Below are 22,798 nucleotides of genomic sequence, written 5' to 3'. Positions count from 1 at the left end.
TTTCAAGTGAGCATACGCTACAATAACAGTAAAAGCTCGTTAATTCGAACTTCACAGCCAGGTTCCAGATGAGTAATCTTCAGATATTGTATATGAAGAGCCTTTAAGGTTCTTGGCATGTGACATGAAAGATTCCTTAGTTTTCAAGTGAGCATACGCTACAATTACAGTAAAAGCTCGTTAATTTGAACTTCACCACAGGATAGGGAAAAAAGTTAGAATTATCGAATGGCCTCGAAAAAAACTGACAAGAACCATTTGCATTACGGTATATGTGCCGTATTTACTCGCGTAGCAAGTTCACTCGCATGATGAGCTCACCCACCTCGATTTTTCCTAAGAATTTAAAAAAAAAAAATGCTTCCGTTGTTGATGCTTCCCTCCGTTTTGCACCTTTACAGCCCATAACGCATTTCTTTGGAGTGCACCAAGAAGCTGCGCAGCGATAACATCACAGTGTGTTTAACTTTTGACGTCAGCAAAAGGGGGCAGCGAACTTGGCAGAGTGCCAGCACTTGTCTGGTTGTGCAAGCCTTGTTTTCGGTATGTTCTCATTATCGTGCCATGGGCGATTGCGGTGGACGCCGTCTAGTGCCACTCAATCATTGGCATGCAGCGAACGAAAGCCGGCGTCATCTTCCATTGACGACTGATGGGTGGAAGGATGGACGACACTTGCAAAGAAAAAAAAAAAAGGTTTTCACACGTAATTTGTAGCACCCGTCCGAAGTCATAGCCTTTATGGGCGTTGACTGGTGCTGCACCGACAGTACTTAACCACATTTCCGAATTAACGAGTATTTAGTTACGAGTTTCGGAGGTTGCGTGGAAAAGAGGGTAGGCAGCCGCCACCACAGCCGCCGCGCCGGTGATGGCGCCATTTAGGCTTTACCACCTCTTCCACGGTTTTATATGGTTCATCTTCTGTCCCCGTTTAGGACGTGTGCAGCCTCTAACTATGCGGAGGTGCTTTTTTTTTGGCCACGTGCTCTGTGCCAAGCTGCCCTAACGCAGCGGCGCATAGTTCGAATTATCTGTAGCGGAACCGATTTGCTTTCAAATTAACAGGCTTTTTTATACACAGATCTCTATGAAGCTTGGCTGGACCAAGTGGTGGAGTTCGAATTATCCGAAAATTCGAATTATCGAGGTTCGAATTAACGAGCTTTCACTGTATAGGTAGATTTTTCTTACTTTAGTAGTGTCCAAGCCTGTGTGCATGTTTGATGTCGGTAAGTTGGATGGTGACATCAAGGTTTTCTTTGCAGAGTTTAATTAGGTGTTTTTCAGACTCGTCCAATGTTTCGTGTGCTGCATCTTTGAGACTGAAGAAGACTAGAGCAATGGGCCCAGTCCTCAGCATCATCCATCCTGGCCGTCATTATAGTGATTTGTTTAGCGTTCTCTTCAGCGTCTTCATGCATGCTACTTCAGCCTTTAAAGCGATTAAAGAGGAGGAATCTTCTTCAATTTTAGCAAGCCTTTTGTTATCTCTTCAATAGCCTTGTCAGTTTCCACCAGGCCACTGTGAATAGTTTTTATTTCATTCAGGAGTGTATTTTGCCAAGATCTAATTTTATCTCAGGCATACAGTACATCAGAAGATGCTTGTGTAGACATGGAACGAGTGTTAGGCCCGGGGTTAACTTGGATATCGCCGGATATGGTAAGAAGAGTAAAAAGAATGTGAGCACAATTGTAAGCAACATCATCATCATCATCAGCCTGACAAAGGCCTCTCCCCTGTCTCTCCAATTAACCCTGTCCTTTGCCAGCTGTGGCCACCATATTCCCGCAAATTTCTTAATCTCATCCTCCCATCTAACTTCCTGCCGCCCCCTGCTACACTTGCCGTCTCTTGGAATCCTCTCTGTTACCCTTAAGGACCAGCGGTTATCTTGCCTTTGCATTGCATGCCCTACCCAAGCCCACTTCTTCCTCTTGATTTCAACTAGGATGTCATTAACCCACGTTTGTTCCCTCACCCACTCTGCCGCTTCCGATCCCTTAATGTTACACCTATCATTTTTCTTTCCATAGCTCGCTACATTGCACTTAACTTAAGCTGAACATTCTTTGTTAGCTTCCATGTTTCTGCCCCATAGGTGAGTACCAGTAAGATACAGCTGTTGTATACTTTTCTCTTGAGGGATATTGGTAAACTGTCATTCATGATCTGAGAGAACCTGCCATATGCGCTCCACCCCATTCTTATTTTTCCAGTTATTACCCTCTCATGATCCAGATCAGCAGTCACTGCCTGCCCTAAATAGACATATTCTCTTACTACTTCCAGCACCGCGCCATCAATTGCGAACTGCTGTCCTCTTGCTAGGCTGTTGAATACTACTTTGGTTTTCTGCATGTTAATTTTTAGCCCCACCGTTCTGCTCTGCCTGTCTAATTCATTGATCATGCTTTGCAGTTCAAAGCAATGTCAATGTCAAGGCAGTGTCATCAGCGAATCGCAGATTACTTAGGTACTCTCCATTAACTCTTATCCCCAACTGTTCCCATTTCAGGCCCGGAATACCTCCTGTAAACAGGCAGTGAACAGCATAGGTGAGATCGTGTCTTGCTGCCGGACACCTTTCCTTAGCAACAGTAGCACAGTAATGTCAACGCTAATTAACCACAATAGTGAGTACACGGGGCAAGTAAGGAAAGTTGATGATTTACCTGCAGAAGGAGCAGAGGACGTATATGAGCTTGCGCCATCCCGCTCGCGTTGCCGAGCGCACTGAAGGAAGGCACGAGCCAGTTCGTCCTTATATTCTGGTGTGTTGATCTTTCTGTCAATTTGGCTGATGGAAGCTGCGAGGAGGACGGTGCCAAGCAGTAGAGTTTTTCGGCTGGGGGCACTGTAGTGCAGAAAGCTTTGAGGGGTGGTGGTCGGTCCACGGTTGTTGGTTCTGGGTGAGCACACAGGCGGTCGTTAGGCATAGAAGTGCAGTTGTCTGCTTACAGTGGTATCAGCAGGCAGGAAGCAGCATCAGAGCGACGAGGATGGCTATGCTGTTTGCTTCGCAAACAGCATGATAGCCTGCAGAAAGAGCAGAGGATGGAAATGAGCACATGCCATCGCGCGTGTTGCTGAGCCCACTATACCCTTCGGGGGTGTTGTAGGCACCTTGAATAGACAAATAAATAAACAAGGAAGCCCAGCCTCACACGCTGAGGGACACAGCTCCCTGCATACAAAGCCATGCAGTGTCCACGCCCTCTTGCAGTGGTGCCATCACCACTTGCAGACAATGCAAATTCGCCGCAGGCACTGCAGGCCCTGCTTAAGCGTTACATCTGGCGACGCTTTTTTTGTGCAGCCATTCAGAAGCAACTACTCGTCCTTGCTTTTCTTGCACTTTTCCCAATACGTATAAAGTTGATTGAAGTTTGATGCGCGGTGGCTTTAAGGTTCTATTGTATAAGCACATAACGATGCAGCCGAGAAATCAGGAGCAGGGAAAGAGCCGTCCACCAAAAAAAGAGTATGTTTAAATGCAGAGTGAACTTGCCCTGTGATATAAATTTATAGAGATGAAAAACTTATACCTGCTTTCACAGTGCATTCAATCTTCTTGTCTTTAGTACTAATAGATATGCGAAAAGATCATGAGTAGTGGCAATTCCAGAATATCTTTTAGAAAAGTTCGGGTTCAAACAGCGCACACAGACGAGGACGGACAGTGAGGAACATGAACACAGTGCAGTTTGCTCACTGTCCTTCCTTGTCTGTGTGCAGTGTTTGAACCTACACAACGGAATAACAACCACCCCATCAAAAGACTCTTCTCACCTTTCAGAACTAATTTGGCCCAAAGTAGTCATGCTCGTGCCTCCATTACATGGAGAGAGATAAAATTATAAAATTTTGCCACCTGGTGTAGTTTGGCCCAAGACAATTTTCCCAAGCATTTCACGTTAGAAGAGACAAGCACTATGACGACGCAACCCAGTAAGCATTAAAAAAAATTCAGGGGCACTTTGGCTCTCTAAAGTGCTGCAAGGCGAAAGCGTTTCCTGGTGCTTTGTTTGTTTTTTGATTTTATTAATTTTTTTTATTTTTCATGTTTTGTTTTTTTTATTATTTTTATTGATTTTTATTTATTTTTTCATATCTTATTTTTGTTTTGTTTTTTATTTTTGTTTGTTTTCTTATTTTTATTTTTCCTTTCCTTCACTTTATTCCTTTTATTTTATTTATGAAACCCATGCATTCACTAGATGCGCCTTTAAGGCCGGTTCACATGCAAGCGACTGAGCGATTGAGCGGCGCGTCGCAGCGAAAATTTCCAACTTGTTGAAACCTCGCCGCTCGTCGCAGCGACGACTCAAAACAGGTTTTTCCGCCGCGGCGGCAGGATTCGCCAGCATTTTCGCTTGCATGTGAAACAGGCGTTATTCATGCTCAAACCTTGAGCCTTCGTGGCGGAGTGGTAGCGTAGCCGCTTCAAATGCCAACGGCTCTGGTTCGATTCCCACCCTCGGCGCAGTTTCTTTTTAAGCAGTGACGCCGAAAGGCGGACAAATCTGCCGACGCGTCTGTTGACACCGCTGCCAACAGCGTCTGCTAACGACAGTATGAGGCATTAAAGGCTTTCGCCTTAAAACCGGTGGGTACATGGAGGCACTAGCACTCAAAGCCAGTAACTCCCGAATGCGAGGCAGATGCCGTGACTACTTGGCCATCGCTTCAACACTCCTGTGGCCCCAGTATCCATCCTGTTCTCCAAAAGGGTACCCCGGACTGGTACTAGGTTTTCCTTGGTGCACAGCTTTGGAAGGTAGACTGCGTCTTCAAATCCCGCCACTGTGAGCAACCCTCGCGTGAGCATCATGCCTCATGGAAGTTTAGTTACTGGCTCGCTGTGTGCTTCTCAAAATACGCTATTAAGCCACCAGTTGGGCACAATGGTCAGAGGAAACTCATGCAAAAAAAAAACTGCACTCGACAAGACTATTTTAAGAATATTGCAAGGGGGTCCCCTGGAGCTTCAGTGGGTGGCGGCAGTGGCAGTTAAGAAGGGAGCCTGCTTCTGAAACAAACTTCTTTGCTTTTTTACCTATTTTTACGATATTAAACACACTTGTACAGCTTTTTGCACTGATATCAAATGTGCATTCAGTTCTTGCATAGACCAATTAGTTTTTGAGATAGTCAGGAATTACCATTGCCTTATTACGAAAAACTGGATGAATCGAAATTTCATTTTAACACATAGATAGCCCAAAAGATGAATCCAATGTTGGAAGTAGTTTTTTATTTGACTAAAATTACTTAATTCATGCTGCATCAAATTTTAGTTCTGAAGGGTTGAAATAAAATGTCAAAAACATTTCGACATAATTAAATTTCTGTGCGGAAATTCAAAAATTTGCTTCCAACATTTCATACAATGCACATGCAGCTTCCTATTGCAAAAAAAATTTTGATGTATCTGCTCTGTGTGCTGAGATATCGCAATTGCAATGTCACCTGACACAAGAAAATTTGAGAGCATGCAAACTCTCATTACTGTTCTGTGTTTTGCTCCTTTGGCAACGCTCAATAAGCTTCCTGCCTGAGAGCCATTCATACACAGGGAGCAGGGCTTTGCACACACGAGGCGGTAGGTTGTAGCGATGCTGCGGCATGGGGTCTCGTCTTGCTGTGGTGGCATTCTGGTGGCACCACAAGTTTGCGCCTGTTGGACAGACACAATGATTTGAGGCTGTGTCATTAGACGTGACATGGTGGTAGGCAGCCATTACTGCCTTCCGAGTTGCCCCCACATTTCCTTTATGGGATTTTAGAGCACAGCCATAGTATGACGTCAGTTTAGAGACGAGGTCCGCAGTCAACTTCCCCTTGCCAACAAGGCTTTCTTCACTTCCTCTGTGCGTGAAAAGCAAGGTGCGTAAAGCTGATCCCATTCACTTTGGACATGACTGACACAGTCCTCTTTCTCAATTTTTACGTAGCCATACACATCTGCCTCTTGCAGTGCGAGGAAGGTACGGCTATCGCAGTCACAGAGAACTGTGGTGTAGCGCAAGCCATATTTCTCCAGTGACTGCACTTCCATCTCTCCTGGTTTTCTGTCAGTATTTTTCTGGCATAAATGGCTGATCCTCCAAGCTTGGTAGGACGAGTCACCATCCTTTGGCACTTGCTCTCACCCAGCGCAGAAGTTGCTCAAAACAACAAAATCAAGCACCAACACAGAAAAAAGTTCGATCACCGTGCCTACGCCAATATGAGATGTATGCCCACGCGTCATCCACGACCTGTCAAAGGATAGTGCTATGTTTCCTGCGTTTCCGAAGTGCAGTCCATCGTATAGATTCTTGACCGACTGTGCGCTTTCTGCTGTTAGTTCCTTGGTGGCACGGGTTGCCGCAGGCATCAGCTTTTCTTTGACGTAGCACTGCCACGTACTCTTGTGCAGCCCGTGGTGCAATGTTCATCGCCGCAAAAAATGTCACTGAGTGCGATCTGCCGGTTACCCCTACTCACACAGCACGCGAAACCAGAACATTTACGATAAAGAGTTCCCTTTTTTCCACCGCCGCTAACGCGCGGTGAGCTCCATCGTGCCGATTTCTCACCGCAAACAGCCCGTGTCAAAACGAGCTTCAGGGCAAGGCCAAAATTTCGCTCACCCTTCGTTAAAAACTAATGTCGCCGCCACAGGTTTTGCATTTTGCCGCAAGCTCCAGCAGTTCATTTACAGAATCCAAGGTGACGATAGAGAAGCACGTCTCGTCAAAGGCGCAGTCCGACACGTCATTTGCCACCACTGAAAAAGCCAAATTTTTGCTTTGTCACCAAAGTTGTCGCGAGCTCGTGCAGCCTCTTTTTGGCTTTGGCCTTGTTTTGCTGAATATCTGATGGCTGCAGCGTCACAGTGTTGCGCCGAATGCAGCCGCTGTCGGTGCAATCCTCGGAAGCTAGTGGAACCGCTGGGCCTTTGTTCTCCACAGCGTTGCTGGCTTGGTCGTTCGGTCCGTTGTCATCTGTGCATTCCAGCACAGATGCCCTCTTGAAGTTATCCGCTAGTGACTTCCTCTTTTTTCCGTATTTATGACGCATATGGAACTTTCCGACAGATGTGGACATCGTAACGTACAACTTTGCCGTCAGAGATGGCTCAGCAAAATGGTGTCCTGTGCACGTCGCCAATGCGGCGGCCATGGCCTTGCAGACGACCCCATTCAGATGCGCCAATCAGCTGGCATCCTGAGATCACGTACATGTGGCAACCAATAGAACTGTGTATTTTGGTTTTATTTTAAACCTTTTGTCTCTGCGACCAATCACCACACAGGGTTCGCTGCAGCGGGAAATTCAAGACCAAAGATCACTGTTTTGAATGAAACCGCGATGGCTCCAACCAGAGCTGCGAAATGACCGCTCCGCATCGCTGGAAAAATACCATTTTGGCATCTGATTCTGCATGAATCCAACTTGTGCAGGCATTTCTTAAATTAAATATTGCATTCCAGTGCAAGAAAATTGGTGAAATGATAGAAAAATAGGTGTAGATTTCCAATATTACATTTTCAAAAAAATCTTTTTTCGGCATTTTTCAGCCATCAGAACCCGGCTTCCGCATTAAGAAACTGCCACTGCTGCCAATTTTTTTTTCGTGAAAATGCTCGCATTGTTCAGACACAGGTGTGTAAATACCTGAGCTGTTCATTGTTGTAAGAACAAAACTTACAGATATAGGCTTATCTTTAGCCATCTTGTTCACAAAGTTTTGTTGTGAAAGGAACACTGCGCGAGTGATCAAGCCATTTAGCGGAGCTGACGCAAGGCCATACTGCGCATGCGCGAGGACAGCACACAGCTGGCGCGCACGCCGCCGTCGCTGCGCGGGTGACTCAGGGCCGGCATAATGCGTGCGGCACTGCCATGTCACAATGGCCAAAGCGAGACCCTCTATACTCCAAAGCCACAGATGTTTTCGGCGGCTTCGGCGCCCTCTGACGGTGCTTGCGTCGAACTGGAAGAAATGCTTATTCTGCGCTGGGCGCGGCATAGCTGCACATAGCTAGTGTCCCGGGGCTGCTGCTGCTGCCGCACGCTCTCCATCACCTCTCTCTCTCTCTCCTCGTTGCATTCGTAATCCTCCAGGTTTAACCAGAGCTAAACCACTGCCAATTTTTTAATTTGCTGATACTACCACATATATAGAGCACTGGTGATGCCAGTTGCATGGCAGCTGTATTTACATAAATGCGACTCATCTCAATTTTCTGGCCTGTCGCACGAGAGAAATGCACCAGGAGAGAATATGTATCGCATAAATCTGCCAGACGGGGGTAGGTCTAGAAAGGCAAGCAGAGTTCAGCAGTGAACAGAAAAAGGTGAAGCATAGCCAGTTGAATTGTGGGAAGGCACCCCTCCCTGCCACCTGCTCTGAATGCACCACCTCCCAGCTGCAGATCACAAAAGAAGCCCAAGCAGAAGGCGGGTGCAGCTTGCCCCTCCACGGCCTGCACTGGGCATGGCACCACCAGGCTTGATGCGGTGCATGTAAACGATGGTGCAACAGCTGAACAGGACAAACGAGGAAATGCAGTTGGGCCCAGTCAAATTTGTGCAAATGTGGCTTATGTAGCCTAGCGGAACCCCTCAGAAAACTCTGAACTAATACAGAAACCGTTACTTTGCAAGAGTTGTTGCTTTCTTTCAATGTTTCATGAAATTTTGCATGTTCTTTATTGGAATGCTTTCTTACCACGTTGAATTTCTGCGGTAGTGAATTTGTGGTCCCCCGATATGAAAATCCTCTGACCACTACACGATAAAATTCACCTATGAATGGACATTTCTGTCTGAGTAACCCCTTTAAACAAAAAATGTCAAGGCACTACATGGTGGCCAGTTATTAGCCCTCTGGTTGCACCCTAATAGCAATTTTCGTGGCATCTAGGTTTCTTTACGAGGCTGACAAGAAGACATCTCTCTGTCTTCTTTCATATATTTTTGATCTCAAGCATGCCCCAGTGCTGCCAGAGAGGCCAGCATGGAACGGACAACGGTGGCACATGATGGAAACACCAAAAAGCAGAGGGAGGAAATGCACACCTGCGCACACCCCTTGCACCAAAAAGCGGACTCAGAAAATGCACTCTCAAAGCGACACACACAGCAAAGCATTGGGCCAGGTTAGGCTTGAGACAAGGTGTGCTACACAGCAGGAGGCTCCAAACAAGCTTGAACTGCATTTGCTAGAAGACCTTTCCGAATTGGTTAAAACTTATATCAGGCTCTGCCCTTTTCCAAAAAATAAAAAGCAATGGTCAAAACAAATGAATAAATTCGCTCTCATTTTGTTCTTTCACTCCCCAAAAATTTACCGCTTCCTCAGAGAAATGCTTCATTTGCTGCATGTAAAGGCACTGAGGCACTGGCTGGTAGTTACACCAGGTATCAGTCCAGGTGCCATGGATGCAACAGAACCAATAACAAAAGATTGGCCCTGCAAAACAAAGCATGCTGTCTTTTATTCATTGAAATTGCCTTGAAAAGAAATTGCAAATTGATCAATAAAAAGATATTGTAACTGGCTTCATGGATGATGGGAATGAAAGGAAATCTTGCTATGGCAAACACAGCTCTTGCTATGGCAGTGTATGGCGTATCAAGATGTTGGATTCATCCAGTAGCTTTTGTAGCGGCCCACAAAGCATCGAGACCACAGCCGGCAAAGGAAACGAGACAAGGGAGAGGCCTTTGCCCTGCATTGCGCACAGTCACGGTGGTGATGATGATGATTCCTTAACAACTGGTTTACGAATATACACTTAGGTAGACTGACATGTGCCCAGAAACATGAATGAGGCTGTTGTATACTGCAGCTGAAAGTACACAGGTAAAATATTTCTTTGCAAATGCTGACCATTTCAATTAAAGTTTTGTATGCATTAACAGCATTTGACAAGCACATAATTTAAACATATAATTAAAAAGTTTAAACTGTATATGCAAGTAAAACATGGAGTAATTAAATAACAAAAATAACTTGCAACCTTCCCCCTCACTCAAAAAAGTTCAGGAGTTCCTGCAAAGCATCATCAGCTCTTGCAATAAGCAAGCTGTTGTTAGATTTAATTCAGCAGCTTGAAACAAAAGGTCATTTGGTGAAAGCAGGCATCTGTGATCAAGAGGCGAACACTGTCAGCCGGAGTGCTCATCCATTCTATCCATGAGCCAGATTAGAACACACCACCTGAACATCTCAAAAGCAGATTGGCAAAGAAACTAAAAGAACAACACACCTTCAGGATGCCCTTCGCTTACACGAAGTGTTCAGCAAATCCATGTGTGTGGCACTGATCACTCTCATCTCCGTCCAGGAGCTTCCTGTTGCAGCAGAGTTCGCGTAGAGGTAGATAAGCTTTTTAACAGTCTGGACACCTGAGCTCTGAAAAAGCAGGACAAGTTGCGGTACACAATGACTGAGGGCTCAGGAGACCATGTCATCTTTAAGTCGTGTATAAATACGGTTACCTAATAGTGTTTTGACAGCCCTCAGTACAAGCAACTGCGCTCCATCAAATGTTGGCAGATTGCAATCGAAGCCTTGCTCCTGCTGTGGACTGATCAAAACCAAGACTTTTAATTCACTCCTCATTGATTCACTCACTAATTGCAGCAAGACCCCTTGCAGAACTTTTTTGTAATATATCGTAAAATACATGGCTGTGATGAGACACCTAACGTGTACCAATTCATGGCCAGTGTAAAAAACATATCTGGGTTGACAAACTTTTCAAACTGTATCAAGGAAACAGTGAAGTCACAACCAATGCATTCGTTACCACCTTGGAGAGTTTCCGCATTGTTGTCACCAAGCAACACACCAACCACAAGCCACAGCAGGCAGGAAGGCTTTAATTCATGCAACGTGCAAGTGTCTTCAAGAGATTCCGCTTGCATAGTATATGGAAATGTTGAGTGCCATGTTGCTAGCACTCTTGTTAAGAGCTTTCTCTATCTGAGGACTACAGAGTGCACCTGTGAGACGACACTCCTTAAAGCATATGGTAGCTCTCTCTGTGTACAACACCAATTTTTCACACTACTCAAGGAGAATGGTATTCCTGAGAACCATACAAGTCAACTGCTGCAACCTCTGAAGAATGCCTAAATTACATAGAGGAACTATATTCCACCTTCAGACAAGAAATCATGTACTATGCCCACTTATCGAATGTATGTAAGAATCTGGTTAAAAGGATGCCACACCAGCAGGCTATCGTTCTGTTCATTAGGCTGCAGTCTGGAATTTCTTAAATTAATCTGCCACAAAAAGCTACAATGGTACAGGGCTGCTGGAAAGAAACACGAACTAAGCGTAGCCTAGGGGCTGTTCACTTTAACTTCGGTAGAAGCAAGAAGATGCTAGAGTTGTCCGTGAAGCATTCTAGGACAACTCTAACAACTTTTTTTACCATTCACGTCAAAGTGCAAAGAAAAGAAATTTGATCAGCAGAGCGCACAGGCACCGCGTTGTTTGCGTTTCTTTCCATCTCAATAGTACATCTCATTCGTCAACAGAAGCACAGAAACAAAGTCAAAACACAGTGCTCCTGTAAAAAATAAGCATAAATTACTAAGTGTTTATATTCATGATAGGTCGTATTAGTATACGATTTAAATATTTGGTTTTTCATTGCTGCGTACAGCTTATGTGCCCTCTCGAAGTTTTGTTGCACTATTTATTTTTGTAGATATAAGTATTTATATATTGCTTATTTATAATTATGCTCTGATTGCACATGTACTGTACTGATTGCTTTTGCTCCTGCTGCATTTCTCCTTTTACAAAATGCAAGTTTGCTTTCTGGAAGTATCGTGACCCTTGTTAGTCTGAGCATTGTTATGACCAGATGTTCTCAGTTTGCTTGGCACTCATGAACCCAAAACAGCTTACAAAAGGAGACAAGGAACCCTGTAGTTTGGCTCGTTTTCTTCCCTTCTGACAAGCACACGGCTGTTGTGATTCCCCCCCCTCTTTGTGTGTTCACGCCACATCTGTCGCCACAAACGCCTTTCCCAGAGCCAGTGCGGGGTTCTGCTAAAGTGGTGTTTCTACTAGCACGCGCTCCCATGCGACCTCCTGAAAAGAAAGGTGGAACTGGACACGAGGGACGGATACGACTCCTTGATTCCACGTACCTCAACTGCGGCATGACTGCCACCATGTGCTTTTCCAGACTTAAGGAGTTCCCCTTAAACAGCACCCAACGCAGCAGTATTGACCCTGCGACCATGTGTGTACATCTGCCAGGGTGACCTCACTCAATGCCTGCTGCCACACGCGGAGACGAGCGTATGCCATTCAACCGCGCCTCGGTCTTTCGTCAACTGCGCGGGTGACGCCGCTGCAAGTGTTCGCCTTTGGGCGTTTCCTTGAAACAAGTTATGGGATCCCCCTGGCCGGAAGAGACACTTCCAGGAGACTTTATCCAAGTGACTCAGCCGAGGAAAACGATGGAGCGGGGAGCGCCGTTAAGGAGTACCCAATCGCGACACAAAGCTAGCCAATGAGCGTCGTTAGCTCCACCCAAAGGTGGCGCTCAAGACGAAATCCCTACGATTGGTAGAAAAAGGCGGGAAGACCACGGGAGGGACTATTTAAAGCGCTCGACACATTCATCGAGCAGCAATTCCCTCAGCGATTACCTGAGACACTTCTCAGCCTTTACCCTGTTTGTCTCTGTTTGTAAAGAATTTTGTAAATATGTGAATATAGTTTTTCCTTTACTTCCCCTGCTCCCTGTCTCCAGCCCACGTTCCTTCCTCTGTCAGCACAGAGGTGGTGCTCCTGGACCCGATGCCCGGTGGAACATGCTACTAGCCCAGCAAAACATATCACAGCCACACAGCCACTCAAGAAATCCCGTGCAAAAAGTTGTGAAATGCAAGAAGATGTTGAGGCATGCATGGCTTTAGGTTACTAACCTTTGGTCATAACTGTTGCCCACTGCTGTGGTGTTCGGAAAATTAGTAATGTCTGGAATCCACAGGCAGCGAAAACAGACTGGCTCAGATGTTTGGCTCTGTAACAAGAAGAAAGTTCACATAAGATGCGACTTGGTTGATATGTATGCTAGTGTGGAATACAAGCATGCTAAAACTATGATAATGTGCTACTTATAATGTTTGTTTGTCCAATCATGAGGTTTAACGTCCCAAAGCAACTCAGGATATGAGTTGACCACCTTTTGACCACCAATTTTGACCACCTGGGGTTCTTTAAAGGGACACTGAGGAGAAATTGAAGTTGGCTTGTATCGACAGAATACCAGCTCCTGATTACAAAAACGCCACTCATACTGACAACAAAGCTCTTGTAACGTAGAAAAGAGCAAGAACCAAAATACAGGTATCGCCGCCACAGGCCAAACTCGCAAGTACAAGCGTCATGACGTCATATAACAAAACAGTGTTGCTAGAACCAATGGTTCTAGCAACGCTAGGACACGAGAAGCACAAATCACTGAGGCGCAGCCAATGCATGCGCAAATCTCCTTGACGTCGCCAGATGGCGCCACGTGCCGGGCAGCTACGCGCTCGCCTGAAGCATCGGGACCAATCAGCGCCTGCTCGCCGGCGTTAGGCGGGCTCCCGGTATTCCGCTAGCGGTATCAAGGTACACGGTATGCTAAAGGTGTCTATTTGCGAGAACTTCGTTGACGACTTCGAGAACGAGATCCATCGTAACGCTCGCAAAACGCCGGTGCAAACGTAAGCGAAGCGACTGTAGCGACGGCCGCAATAGCCGATAGATGCCTTCAACGTGCGGCCGGCGGTAGCTTTCTTTTCGGCTGCTGCTAGGCCGCACTGCTGGCCGCCAGAAATCACGGAGTCTGCATCACGTCATGTCACGTCATGTTGCACGTCACTTAGTCCTCTGTCGTCATAGCCGAATCCCAAGTTTGAATCACAGCGGCGGGAAAAACCTTTTCAACTTCGAATCCATATTTCTTAGAAATAAATGCATTTTTCGCTGCCGGCCAAGTGGCAACAAAGCCATGACATGCCGAACTATCGGATTTTGCTATAAAAAATATATTAATAGTGCTCTCCTCAGTGTCCCTTTAACGTGCACTGACATTGCACAGTACACGAGCCTCTAGAATTTCACCTCCATCGAAATTCGACCACCGCGGCCGGGATCGAACCCGCGTCTTTCAGGTCAGCAGCCAAACACCACAACCACTGAGCCACCGTGGTGGCTGCTACTTGTAATGGCTGTGTTAACCATTTTTCCTCTGGAAGTTCTAAAGTATGGGGTTTGATGCCTCAAAACAACAGATCAGCTATGAAACACACATTAGTAGTCGCCAGCAGATTATATTGCACTATGTGGGGTTCCTTAACGTCTGCTGGCACTGCACAGTACACGGACTGGTTGCAATTTATCATTCAGTAAATTGTCCAATGATGTGCTCGGTGATCAGGACCAGGGTCTTTACCGCATGAGGATGAAGTGGGCAGACTGCGGAGGGAAGCCTTCTCCGAACAGCAGCGCTTTCGGTCATGGTAGCTCGATGGCGCCTACCTGGCTCGCCTGTTTCCGCTGGCAGGGCATCCGATCACAACAGTCCATCCGCCGCCAAGAAGACGCCACAAAGTGGTTCCAGCTGATCGGTGCACCACGAATGTGCGTCAGTGTCCGAGCCCATCTGGTCGACAGGTTGGCCAGGAACCCCTGCACAGCTTGCAATGGTCCTCGAAATGGAGCATTAGCGATCAAGCCCATACCCCCAGCAGGACAGCACACAGCCAACCTCCGAGGAACTGCCAGGTTATAGGATAAGGTTAAACAAAGGCTGTAAATTTTGATACACAATACAGCCTTCGCGTCGAAAGCGCATGCCTGGAAAGCTGGCCTATCGGACCTAGTTGAGCCAATTTTTGTTTTCTTGTACTGGAAGCCACTCGCTTCCGCATTTTGGCCAAACAAAACCACTCAAACTCGACGACAAAGGGAACAAAATGGTGGCACTTCAGAGATGCAAATGTAAAGAAAACAAATCCAAATTGTTTTCCTACCTTAACTCTTTCGCTACCGCGCCATAGGCGATCGTTCGCATATGATCGATTCAAATCGCCCGCGCAAAAAAGCTAATTTTGGAGCCTTGTGGACGTGCTCCGCCATCTAGTTAGCGAGCTCAACAACTGCTCTTTCGATTGCAGCCTTGGTTTCAGTGTTTTGACATAAGGGGGCGCCGTGAAAAATAAAACTTTGAACGGCCGCAGCACCGTCAGCCGGAGAAAATGGCGTCCGCGTCGCCGAGCGCTCCTCGGAAGCGAAAGCTGACACCGAGCACGTCGGCCGGTTTCGGTTTCTTTTTTTGCGACGAAAGCAGCGGTTATTAGTCGGGCAACAATGTACAAACGTTGGATTTCGGTTTCGGCAGCGAGACTTCGCCTCGGGAGCCTGGAACGTCAGCGCGTACTTGCATGTAAGCTCTGTTTTCGTTCGCTGTGTGTTTTCTGCGGTGCATACGGTTTGTAATTGATGACAGTGGTTTATTTTTGTGCTTCAGGGTCTTGACAACGTATGGCGAAGACAGTTCGCCAAATGCTCAAGGTCGCGTCACGTTTTTCAACCAAGACGACAGCTAGGTGTCCATATCGGCACATCGCTGCGGAGCGGCGCTCGGAGATTCGCTCGACTTCTCGACTTTTTTTTTATCCTCTTCATGGCGGAAATGATGAAGATCGTGTGCGGAAACACTAATAAGTATGCATGGATGAAGATTTTCAGCAAATTCAGCGTGACGGCTCATGGGAAGCCGTGAATCGGTTGGAGATTCTGATGTTCATTGGAATCATCATATACATTGGAATTGTTGACCTGCCACGACTGTATCTCTACTGAAATACCAGAATAATCTATTCTGGCCCTCTGCCATAAAAAATAATTTCTCAAAATTGGTTTTTCGCTTTTTTTGTTTTTGTTTTTTTTGCACGTAACGGACCCGGATGATTCGGTGGCGGCAGCCTCTATTGGCAATACTTGAAAAGTGTCCTGGCTTTTGAACCACATCGATAAAACTTAATTATTCAATCCTGATGTTTTAGAGCTTGCCTAAAATGCCAAATTTTATCAGCTGGCTTTCAGGGAGCAGCTCATTCAAGAAATCTTCAGGTATGATGAGGGAAAAGAAGTCCACACCCCCAATCCTCTCATAGAATCCATTCAACACCAACCGAAAATAATGAAAAAAAGAAAAAACTACAAGCTCGGCTATCAGAGAACAAGGGAGGAACAAAGATAAAACCTTATGTGAAGCACCTGTCAGTCTACCTCTGCTTCACATCTTCACCTCTGATTGCTCTTCACAGTGGCACCACAGTCATGACCCCTGATTTGACAAGCCATGGAAAGTGCAGTAAATTTTTCTCATAGCTGAAACTGTGAATAATGACAGCTATAAACATGTGCAACAGTTTGTATATTCCAGTTTTCCTCTAATCAAGTTCGGGCTTAGTGCAGCCGGTAATTTCTGTTTTTGCTATATACATTTTTTGTGTTTTTAGCAAATTTCACAAATAAATGTTCATTTACTTTTGCACACACAACTCTGGCATTTATTTCATTCAGAAGTGTAACTAATAAGCTACAATTTCATGCATTGCAATATGTGCTGGGTGTATTAGTTCTTGAGAAAAAAAATTTTCTTTCAGTACGCTCCAAATCGTGCCTTTTTCCGCGGTAGCGAAAGAGTTAAAGGGCAACTGAAGCACTTTTTTTAGAATTTCGCGATATTCAAGGATTCAAATCTATATAGGTTGTAGGTAAAGCATGCCAAGTGTTTTCGCACTAGCATTTAAAATAGTGACGTAATCAACGATTGAATTTTGCAGTTCTCCTGAATGCACCAGAGTAGTGCAGAGAAACTCAGCGTGACGTCACGGAAGGTATGATTTCAAATTACCGCTGTCGTCAGCCACACCCTGCCTTGACTCGTTAGACGCTGCCAAACAGCTCTCGGCAGGGTTCGCCTTCTGTGGCGTTGGTTTTTTTCCTTCAAAGCAGGCGTTTGTGTGTTGGAAATGTACCGATACCTTCGATGACGTCATCATGTGCCCCCCACTTGGCGTTGTGCGATGCAGAGAAGCTTGAAGGGCGTCCAGATTTTAATCAGCGATTACTTCACTATTTTAATTGCTAGCCCAAAAAGACTTCGCATGCTTTACCTGCAGGTTTCACACATTCGACCCTCTTAAACTCGTTGATTTCTAAAACCTATGCAGTTTCCCTTTAAGAACTTCCTACAGGACCACTGAGAAAAACGTGTTTTGAGGCCGTCGGCGTTTCCGTTTTCTCGCCCTCTTTTGTAACGGAGTTCAATTTGTAATCATCATGACAGTTACGAACATGCTGGTTTCCCTTCATTTTGCATGACAGGATCCTGCCGTCACCTTTGCATAACCTTGCAAAGCTGTGCTCAACATCGGAGCCAAGGTTGCATTAATCTCCCTAATGCCTTAAACAAAGTGACTCTAGGCGCTTAGGCTAGTGACCTACAATGGGCCATCTTGCTAGCTCTTTCGCGTGTCAGCAGACGCTGCCAGACATAGGCACCACCACTGAATGGTGCAAAACAATTTGCAGCAAAACAAACTCTAGACCACTGCTGCGGAAGTTTACAAAAAGCATACGAGGACTATACACTGTCAAATCTTTTTCTGCAGGAAAGCGAAAAAAAACGAAAAAGCAAACAGCAGAGACTTTCATTCTCGGAATCTCCTGCTAACAACCCACGTCGAGACTCGAAGAGGTTGCCTATTCTTCAGCCGCGCCCTGCGCGGTCGCAGATGGAGAGTAGCTTCAGCTGCCGCGGCACGACGGAAAGAGAAAGTCTTAAAAATGCTTTGGCACGTGCGAGCTCGAGACGCCCCGCGACAATGATTCGTTTCGTACCCCGGTCGCCCATCTCCAACAATGCGATAGGGGGGGCGATCGAGTACGAAAGAAATGCCTACGAGTATTCCTTTCTCGATTCAGGAATGTTCTTCGAATGGAGCGTGTTCTGCTGCATTCTATCGTGTGGTAGCTGCCCGTGCTTCTCTATGGCCCACTGCAAGTTTCACCCGTCCTCCAAGAACTTCTGCAGTGTCGCCACAATGGGGCCTGTGGCTTTCGTTTTGTCCAAACCCGTCTAGTCAGTCTGGCCTTCATTCAGTGCCTATCGCATCCAGAGTGCCGCGGTGGCAGTCTTGGACGATTACGCTGTTGACCAACCTTTAACCTTACAGGGCCCCCGGCCTGTACTTTGTCCGTTCTCTCGAGAGCACCCCTTGGCTTGGCTCTCCCTGCGCGCGGCTGCCTCCCGGAGACTGCCCTAGCTGTTCAGTCCTGCGTGCCTCCCTTTCTTGCGGTGACCTCACCCTTCACCTCTGCTCTTTGAAGCAGCACCGAGCCGCATTTCCCGCTTGAGTTCGAACTATCGGTTCGTGCTTTCAGTGAGTCACTGCATGTCGCAGTATCTAACTGTCCCGACGGCGCTAACTCTCTGCTGAGCACAACAACTTGCTCTCCTGAGGCTTGCTATTCGACCCTACAACCCTAATGCTCTGGCCCGCAACTTGATCTGAGCCATGCTCTTTGCCTAAGGTAGCGTTTTTGTCCTGGGTATTACCCTCTCGACTGCAGGAATCCGCCTCCTTCCCGGAAAGTGCATGCTCCTCTGGGCTCAAAACTCCCCCATTGCAGCTTTCCTTATTCCTAGTGTTAGTGCCCACACTATCCCCCGAGCTCTTATGGCTTGTGGATTTACACTTTTCCTCATTCCTAGCATTAGTGCATACACTATCCCCCGAGTCATGGTTTGCGGATTTGCACTTTTCCTCATTTCTAGCATTAGTGCATACACTAACCCCCGAGCCCTTATGGCTTGTGGATTTGCACTTTTCGCTAGCTTTTCAACCAAAATTATCGGTCCTCATTGCCAAAGTGGCCTTTTTTTCTAGGACCAAACCTGCCCTATCCTGGCACTTCTGAGCAGCAGTCGTGCCTTCTGGCGACTGAGCAGAGCTCCTAAGTTGGTTTCTGACACTCTCATGGTATGCCTGACCAAAGTCAATATGGCTTTCGAAATCAGCCTCTGCGGAACTTCGGAAGTATCGGAGGAGAGCACTTTTAGCATTCGCGTAGTTTTTCGCATCCTCATCCGACAGGTGCGCTAATACGTTGGCAGCTTCACACGGGAGGATACCCAGCAGCATAATAGACAATAACCCCGACCTAGCTGCTCCTCCATACAAATTCTCTCAAAATTTTGAAGAAAACTGCTGAAATTTTCGCCTGTCCTGAAAACACTTAACCTAGATCGAATTGTTTGCATTCTTATCAAGCTATGTTCACGCGTGAGTTCCTGCAACTCTCTTTCGCAGTTTTTTCCCCGCTCTTCCCGAGCTGCTTCTTCCCACTCCCGCATTCTTTCTCACGCCTGTCGCATTTCTTCCCGTTCTCTGTTTAGTAGCTCCTGAATATCCTCCTAACATTCGACTATCTCCTCCGCGTCTGCACCGCTTGCCTCAATGGCCTCAAGTAAGAGCGGTTTCCTACGGGTCAACCAAAAACCGATGCCAAATTCCCCGCATATCAGAACCAGGTGCGGTTTGTGCAGCTTTTTCCAGTCCATGTCTGCTCTCAAGCGACGGCTAGTCTCTACTCTATGTGGTCAGAGAAAGATTCCCAGGCAATCTCTAGAGCCACCTTACATTACCTAGGTTTACAAATCCTGAAGATGTACAACCTGGCAAAATTCAGAGACAAGGCGGTACACTTACCCATACCAGAGCCAGGACACAGCACAGACCATCACACCGCTGCCATCCAGTTGATGTGCTCGGTGATCGGGACCAGGGTCTTCACCGCATAAGGACGAAGTGGGCAGACTGCAGAGGGAAGCCTTCAGGAGAGTTAGCTCGATGGCGCCTGCCTGGCTCACCTGTTTCCGCTGGCGGGCCCTCCGATCACAACACTGACGCTGTGGTAGGTACAATACCACATAGAAAAGCACTTGTGGTTCCTTGTATACACTGTGCACTATCGTGGTTATTTGTCTTAGGAGCTATTTATACACATGCATATTTTGGGTTACCCCTTAGTGTGTCATCACAAAAAACTGAATTAATGACCTCCGATTATTGCTATTTTGCACCAGCCACGGCATCAATTCTCCAGCGAATTTTTTTGTCACTCCACCTGACACTCAACCTACCTTAGTCATATTTCTCTCCCCTTGTTATCCAAAAAAATCAAGTAACTAAAAAAGGGCATGGCGCACATTCCATGCCCTCAAGCATGAAAGCCTGTAACTCATCTGGCAAGAGGCAAACATGCTCAAGGTTAGCCGAGCCAGGCGGTGAACTTGTATTGGTGTCTGTACAATAAGCTATAGCATGCTATGTCCTGCTTGTTATACTTGTGCACTGCGGACTCTTCTGCATGAGTCATAGCCTTAAACTTCTCAATGGCTTCCTCTGTACGTGTTTATGGAGCAACATTATTTTTATTTCTTTTTCATCTGTCCAAACTAATTTATGTATGTGTATACTCATAGACACACATCGATATATTTCAATTACAAGTGAAATGCTTTACTTTATTGCTATCTGAATCTGCACAAAGTTATTGTGTATACACACACATTTATTGATGTAGCATTTTCTTATGTACACCACCCTTCCCTTGACAGTACTGCACCTTTATGCATTTTGATTTTTTTACAGCGGCTGTCACCAAAACTACCATACCACTGACGCTTAGATTCATCATTTTGAAGCGAAAATCTTCACTAGGCTCATCAACACCGCGCTTCGCGTGAGCCGGAGGCTAGATTTCCCACTTCTATGCATGCGCGAAACCGAGCGACATCACGCGGAGCTCAGGTGGCTGCCGACTTCATAATAAAAAAAGAATAAAAATAAGCACAGAAACAAGAATAAACGAAAGAAATAAAATATTAGAAAAAAAACAGTTTGCCAGGAAACTCTCATAACCACGCCTTAAGGGAAGGAAAATGAAAAGAAAATTGGTTGGTTTTAAGGAAAGGAAACGAAACGAAGCCTGTCTCTCTCATATCTCAGTAGATAGCCGAACCACGCCATAAGAACCACGCCATAAGGGCTTTACGCAAAATGAAATAAAATGAAAATTGGTTTTAAGGAAAGGAAATGCCTGTCTCATATCTTGGTGTACACCCGAAAGGCATGGACACCACAGTAAGTCTCTAAAGCAACCTTCTAAGACAGCAGCGTATTCACTACACCCTCGTCTCCTCCTCCGCCTCCGTACAGGCAGTGCGTGGATGGCCAAACGCCTCCATCATTATCGCGGTGCTCCCAGTGCATTGTGCGCTAACTGCGACGACAGCCATGACGTCAAACCAAGCGTAACTGAACCTTCTCGCTTGTATATCCAGGCTTAACCACAGCTAAGCCATTTCCTAATTTTTTCTTAGTTTTGAAGAAGCCGCATAGCGGACATTCATTAGTCTACTCCCGCAGCAGGAGCCCACCGGCCACAGTGCCACGGACATCGTTTCAGTAGCGCACCGACAGACTACTCAAAGGCTTTTATTGCGAAAGCTATACTACGCCAGGTGTCGCCTCTTCGCGGTACCGCAGCCTACCCTTCACTGTCGGTGGTCAGTCATGTGACTACGGATGTCATACCAGAGCTAGAGATGGGGCACCAAGTCAGCTCTTATTCGTAGTGGCGACTTGGGTTTTCTTATGTTTGCATTCCTTAGTTTGCACCAGAGGAAAATAAATTTGTGTGCAGTTGACCTACTGCTTGCCACTGTCCTAGAAGGAATGAATCGAGCTCTCAAAAAGTCTACAGAGAGAATACTGACGCTGCATCTAGTTAGTTTCATTCCCGCTGCCTTTGCTCAAAGCATAATTTAATTTCTTGCCTTTTCCCTCGAATGCCAAATACAACACTAATCCGGCAGTTCCTGAACGCGGTAACGTTTTCGCGGTATCAGTGTAAGTTAAGTTCAACGCGGGAAAACCCAAGTCGCCGCTACGAATAATTCAAACAAGGTGCACAGATCAATGCAATAGAAACATCCGGTAAACAAACGAAAACGGGAAAATATGATGGCCACACTCTTAGAAGGGAGGAGGAGGGGCGCCGCTGCGAGGAGGGTTGTGCCGTTTTCTTTAAGAGCCGTTTTCTTTAATCGCCTGTCATTAACACTGAATTATTTACGCTTCTGCTTCTCGAGCCAGCGCCCTAGGCAGCCGATAAGCAAACGCACAGCTCACCACCATGCTATCTACACAGACTCGTCGAAATACAGGAGTGAATAAGCACCTTCCGTAGGTATTTAGGAAATCATGTGGGAAAGCAGCGCGGGAGCAGGTAGTTACCAGTATGTACGAAGCTTGAACCGAATCAGCGGCAGCCAGACCGGGAACTCGGGAGCAAGAGCAACTAACCGCAACCAGCCGCAGAAAAGCGCACTGCCATCTTGGATTTTTGGATTCGCTTGTTTCAGCTTGTCTCAGGCTGGCTTAGGAGTTTGAGCAAGCTGTGGTTTGGGTTTTCTGCCACTCCCGGGCACCGCCACTGTTTTTGCATCATTTCATTGCTCAAAAACTACTACGAAAGTTATAAAACCTGTGCAACAGCTTTAGCGGCAAAATATAGAGTTTTTTTTTTTGGTGTTGCACACACGCAGCCATTTAATGCGCACCATGGAGGAAGGAAAAAAAGAGGAGAGACCGTCACGTGACATTTTGTGAAGCCGGAAACAAGCTCGGCGCCAT

The 22,798-nt window shown here is 46.3% G+C and overlaps 1 protein-coding gene across 5 annotated transcripts in view; it reads right to left on the bottom strand.

Moving 5' to 3' along the window:
• The window catches only part of LOC149357228 (uncharacterized), a 48,299-nt gene extending 25,809 nt beyond the window's left edge, over positions 1-22,490 (bottom strand). Inside the window, exons 1-6 of one of the 5 annotated variants that reach the window (XM_089584482.1) lie at positions 22,400-22,490; positions 19,808-19,929; positions 14,562-14,685; positions 12,959-13,056; positions 10,270-10,413; positions 2,680-3,043 (exon numbers count right to left, since the gene is read on the bottom strand). In XM_089584482.1, the coding sequence (XP_089440608.1) occupies positions 10,272-10,413; positions 12,959-13,056; positions 14,562-14,685; positions 19,808-19,839 (396 nt within the window). In that variant the 5' untranslated portion in view covers positions 19,840-19,929; positions 22,400-22,490 and the 3' untranslated portion in view covers positions 2,680-3,043; positions 10,270-10,271. Of the gene's footprint in view, positions 1-2,679; positions 3,044-10,269; positions 10,416-12,958; positions 13,057-14,475; positions 14,720-19,807; positions 20,385-22,399 lie in introns of those variants that run through there. The other 4 variants (XM_089584483.1, XR_016291794.1, XR_016291795.1 and 1 more) reach the window with 4 other exon arrangements.
• Positions 22,491-22,798: the final 308 nt, after the last annotated feature.

The sequence above is a fragment of the Amblyomma mixtum genome, chromosome 3 (assembly GCF_055824585.1).
Source record: "Amblyomma mixtum isolate Tamu chromosome 3, ASM5582458v1, whole genome shotgun sequence".
In the NCBI taxonomy this organism is placed as follows: Eukaryota; Metazoa; Arthropoda; class Arachnida; order Ixodida; family Ixodidae; genus Amblyomma; species Amblyomma mixtum.
The sequence above is the reverse complement of the archived record's forward strand: the minus strand, read 5'-3'. Positions and strand labels throughout refer to the sequence as shown.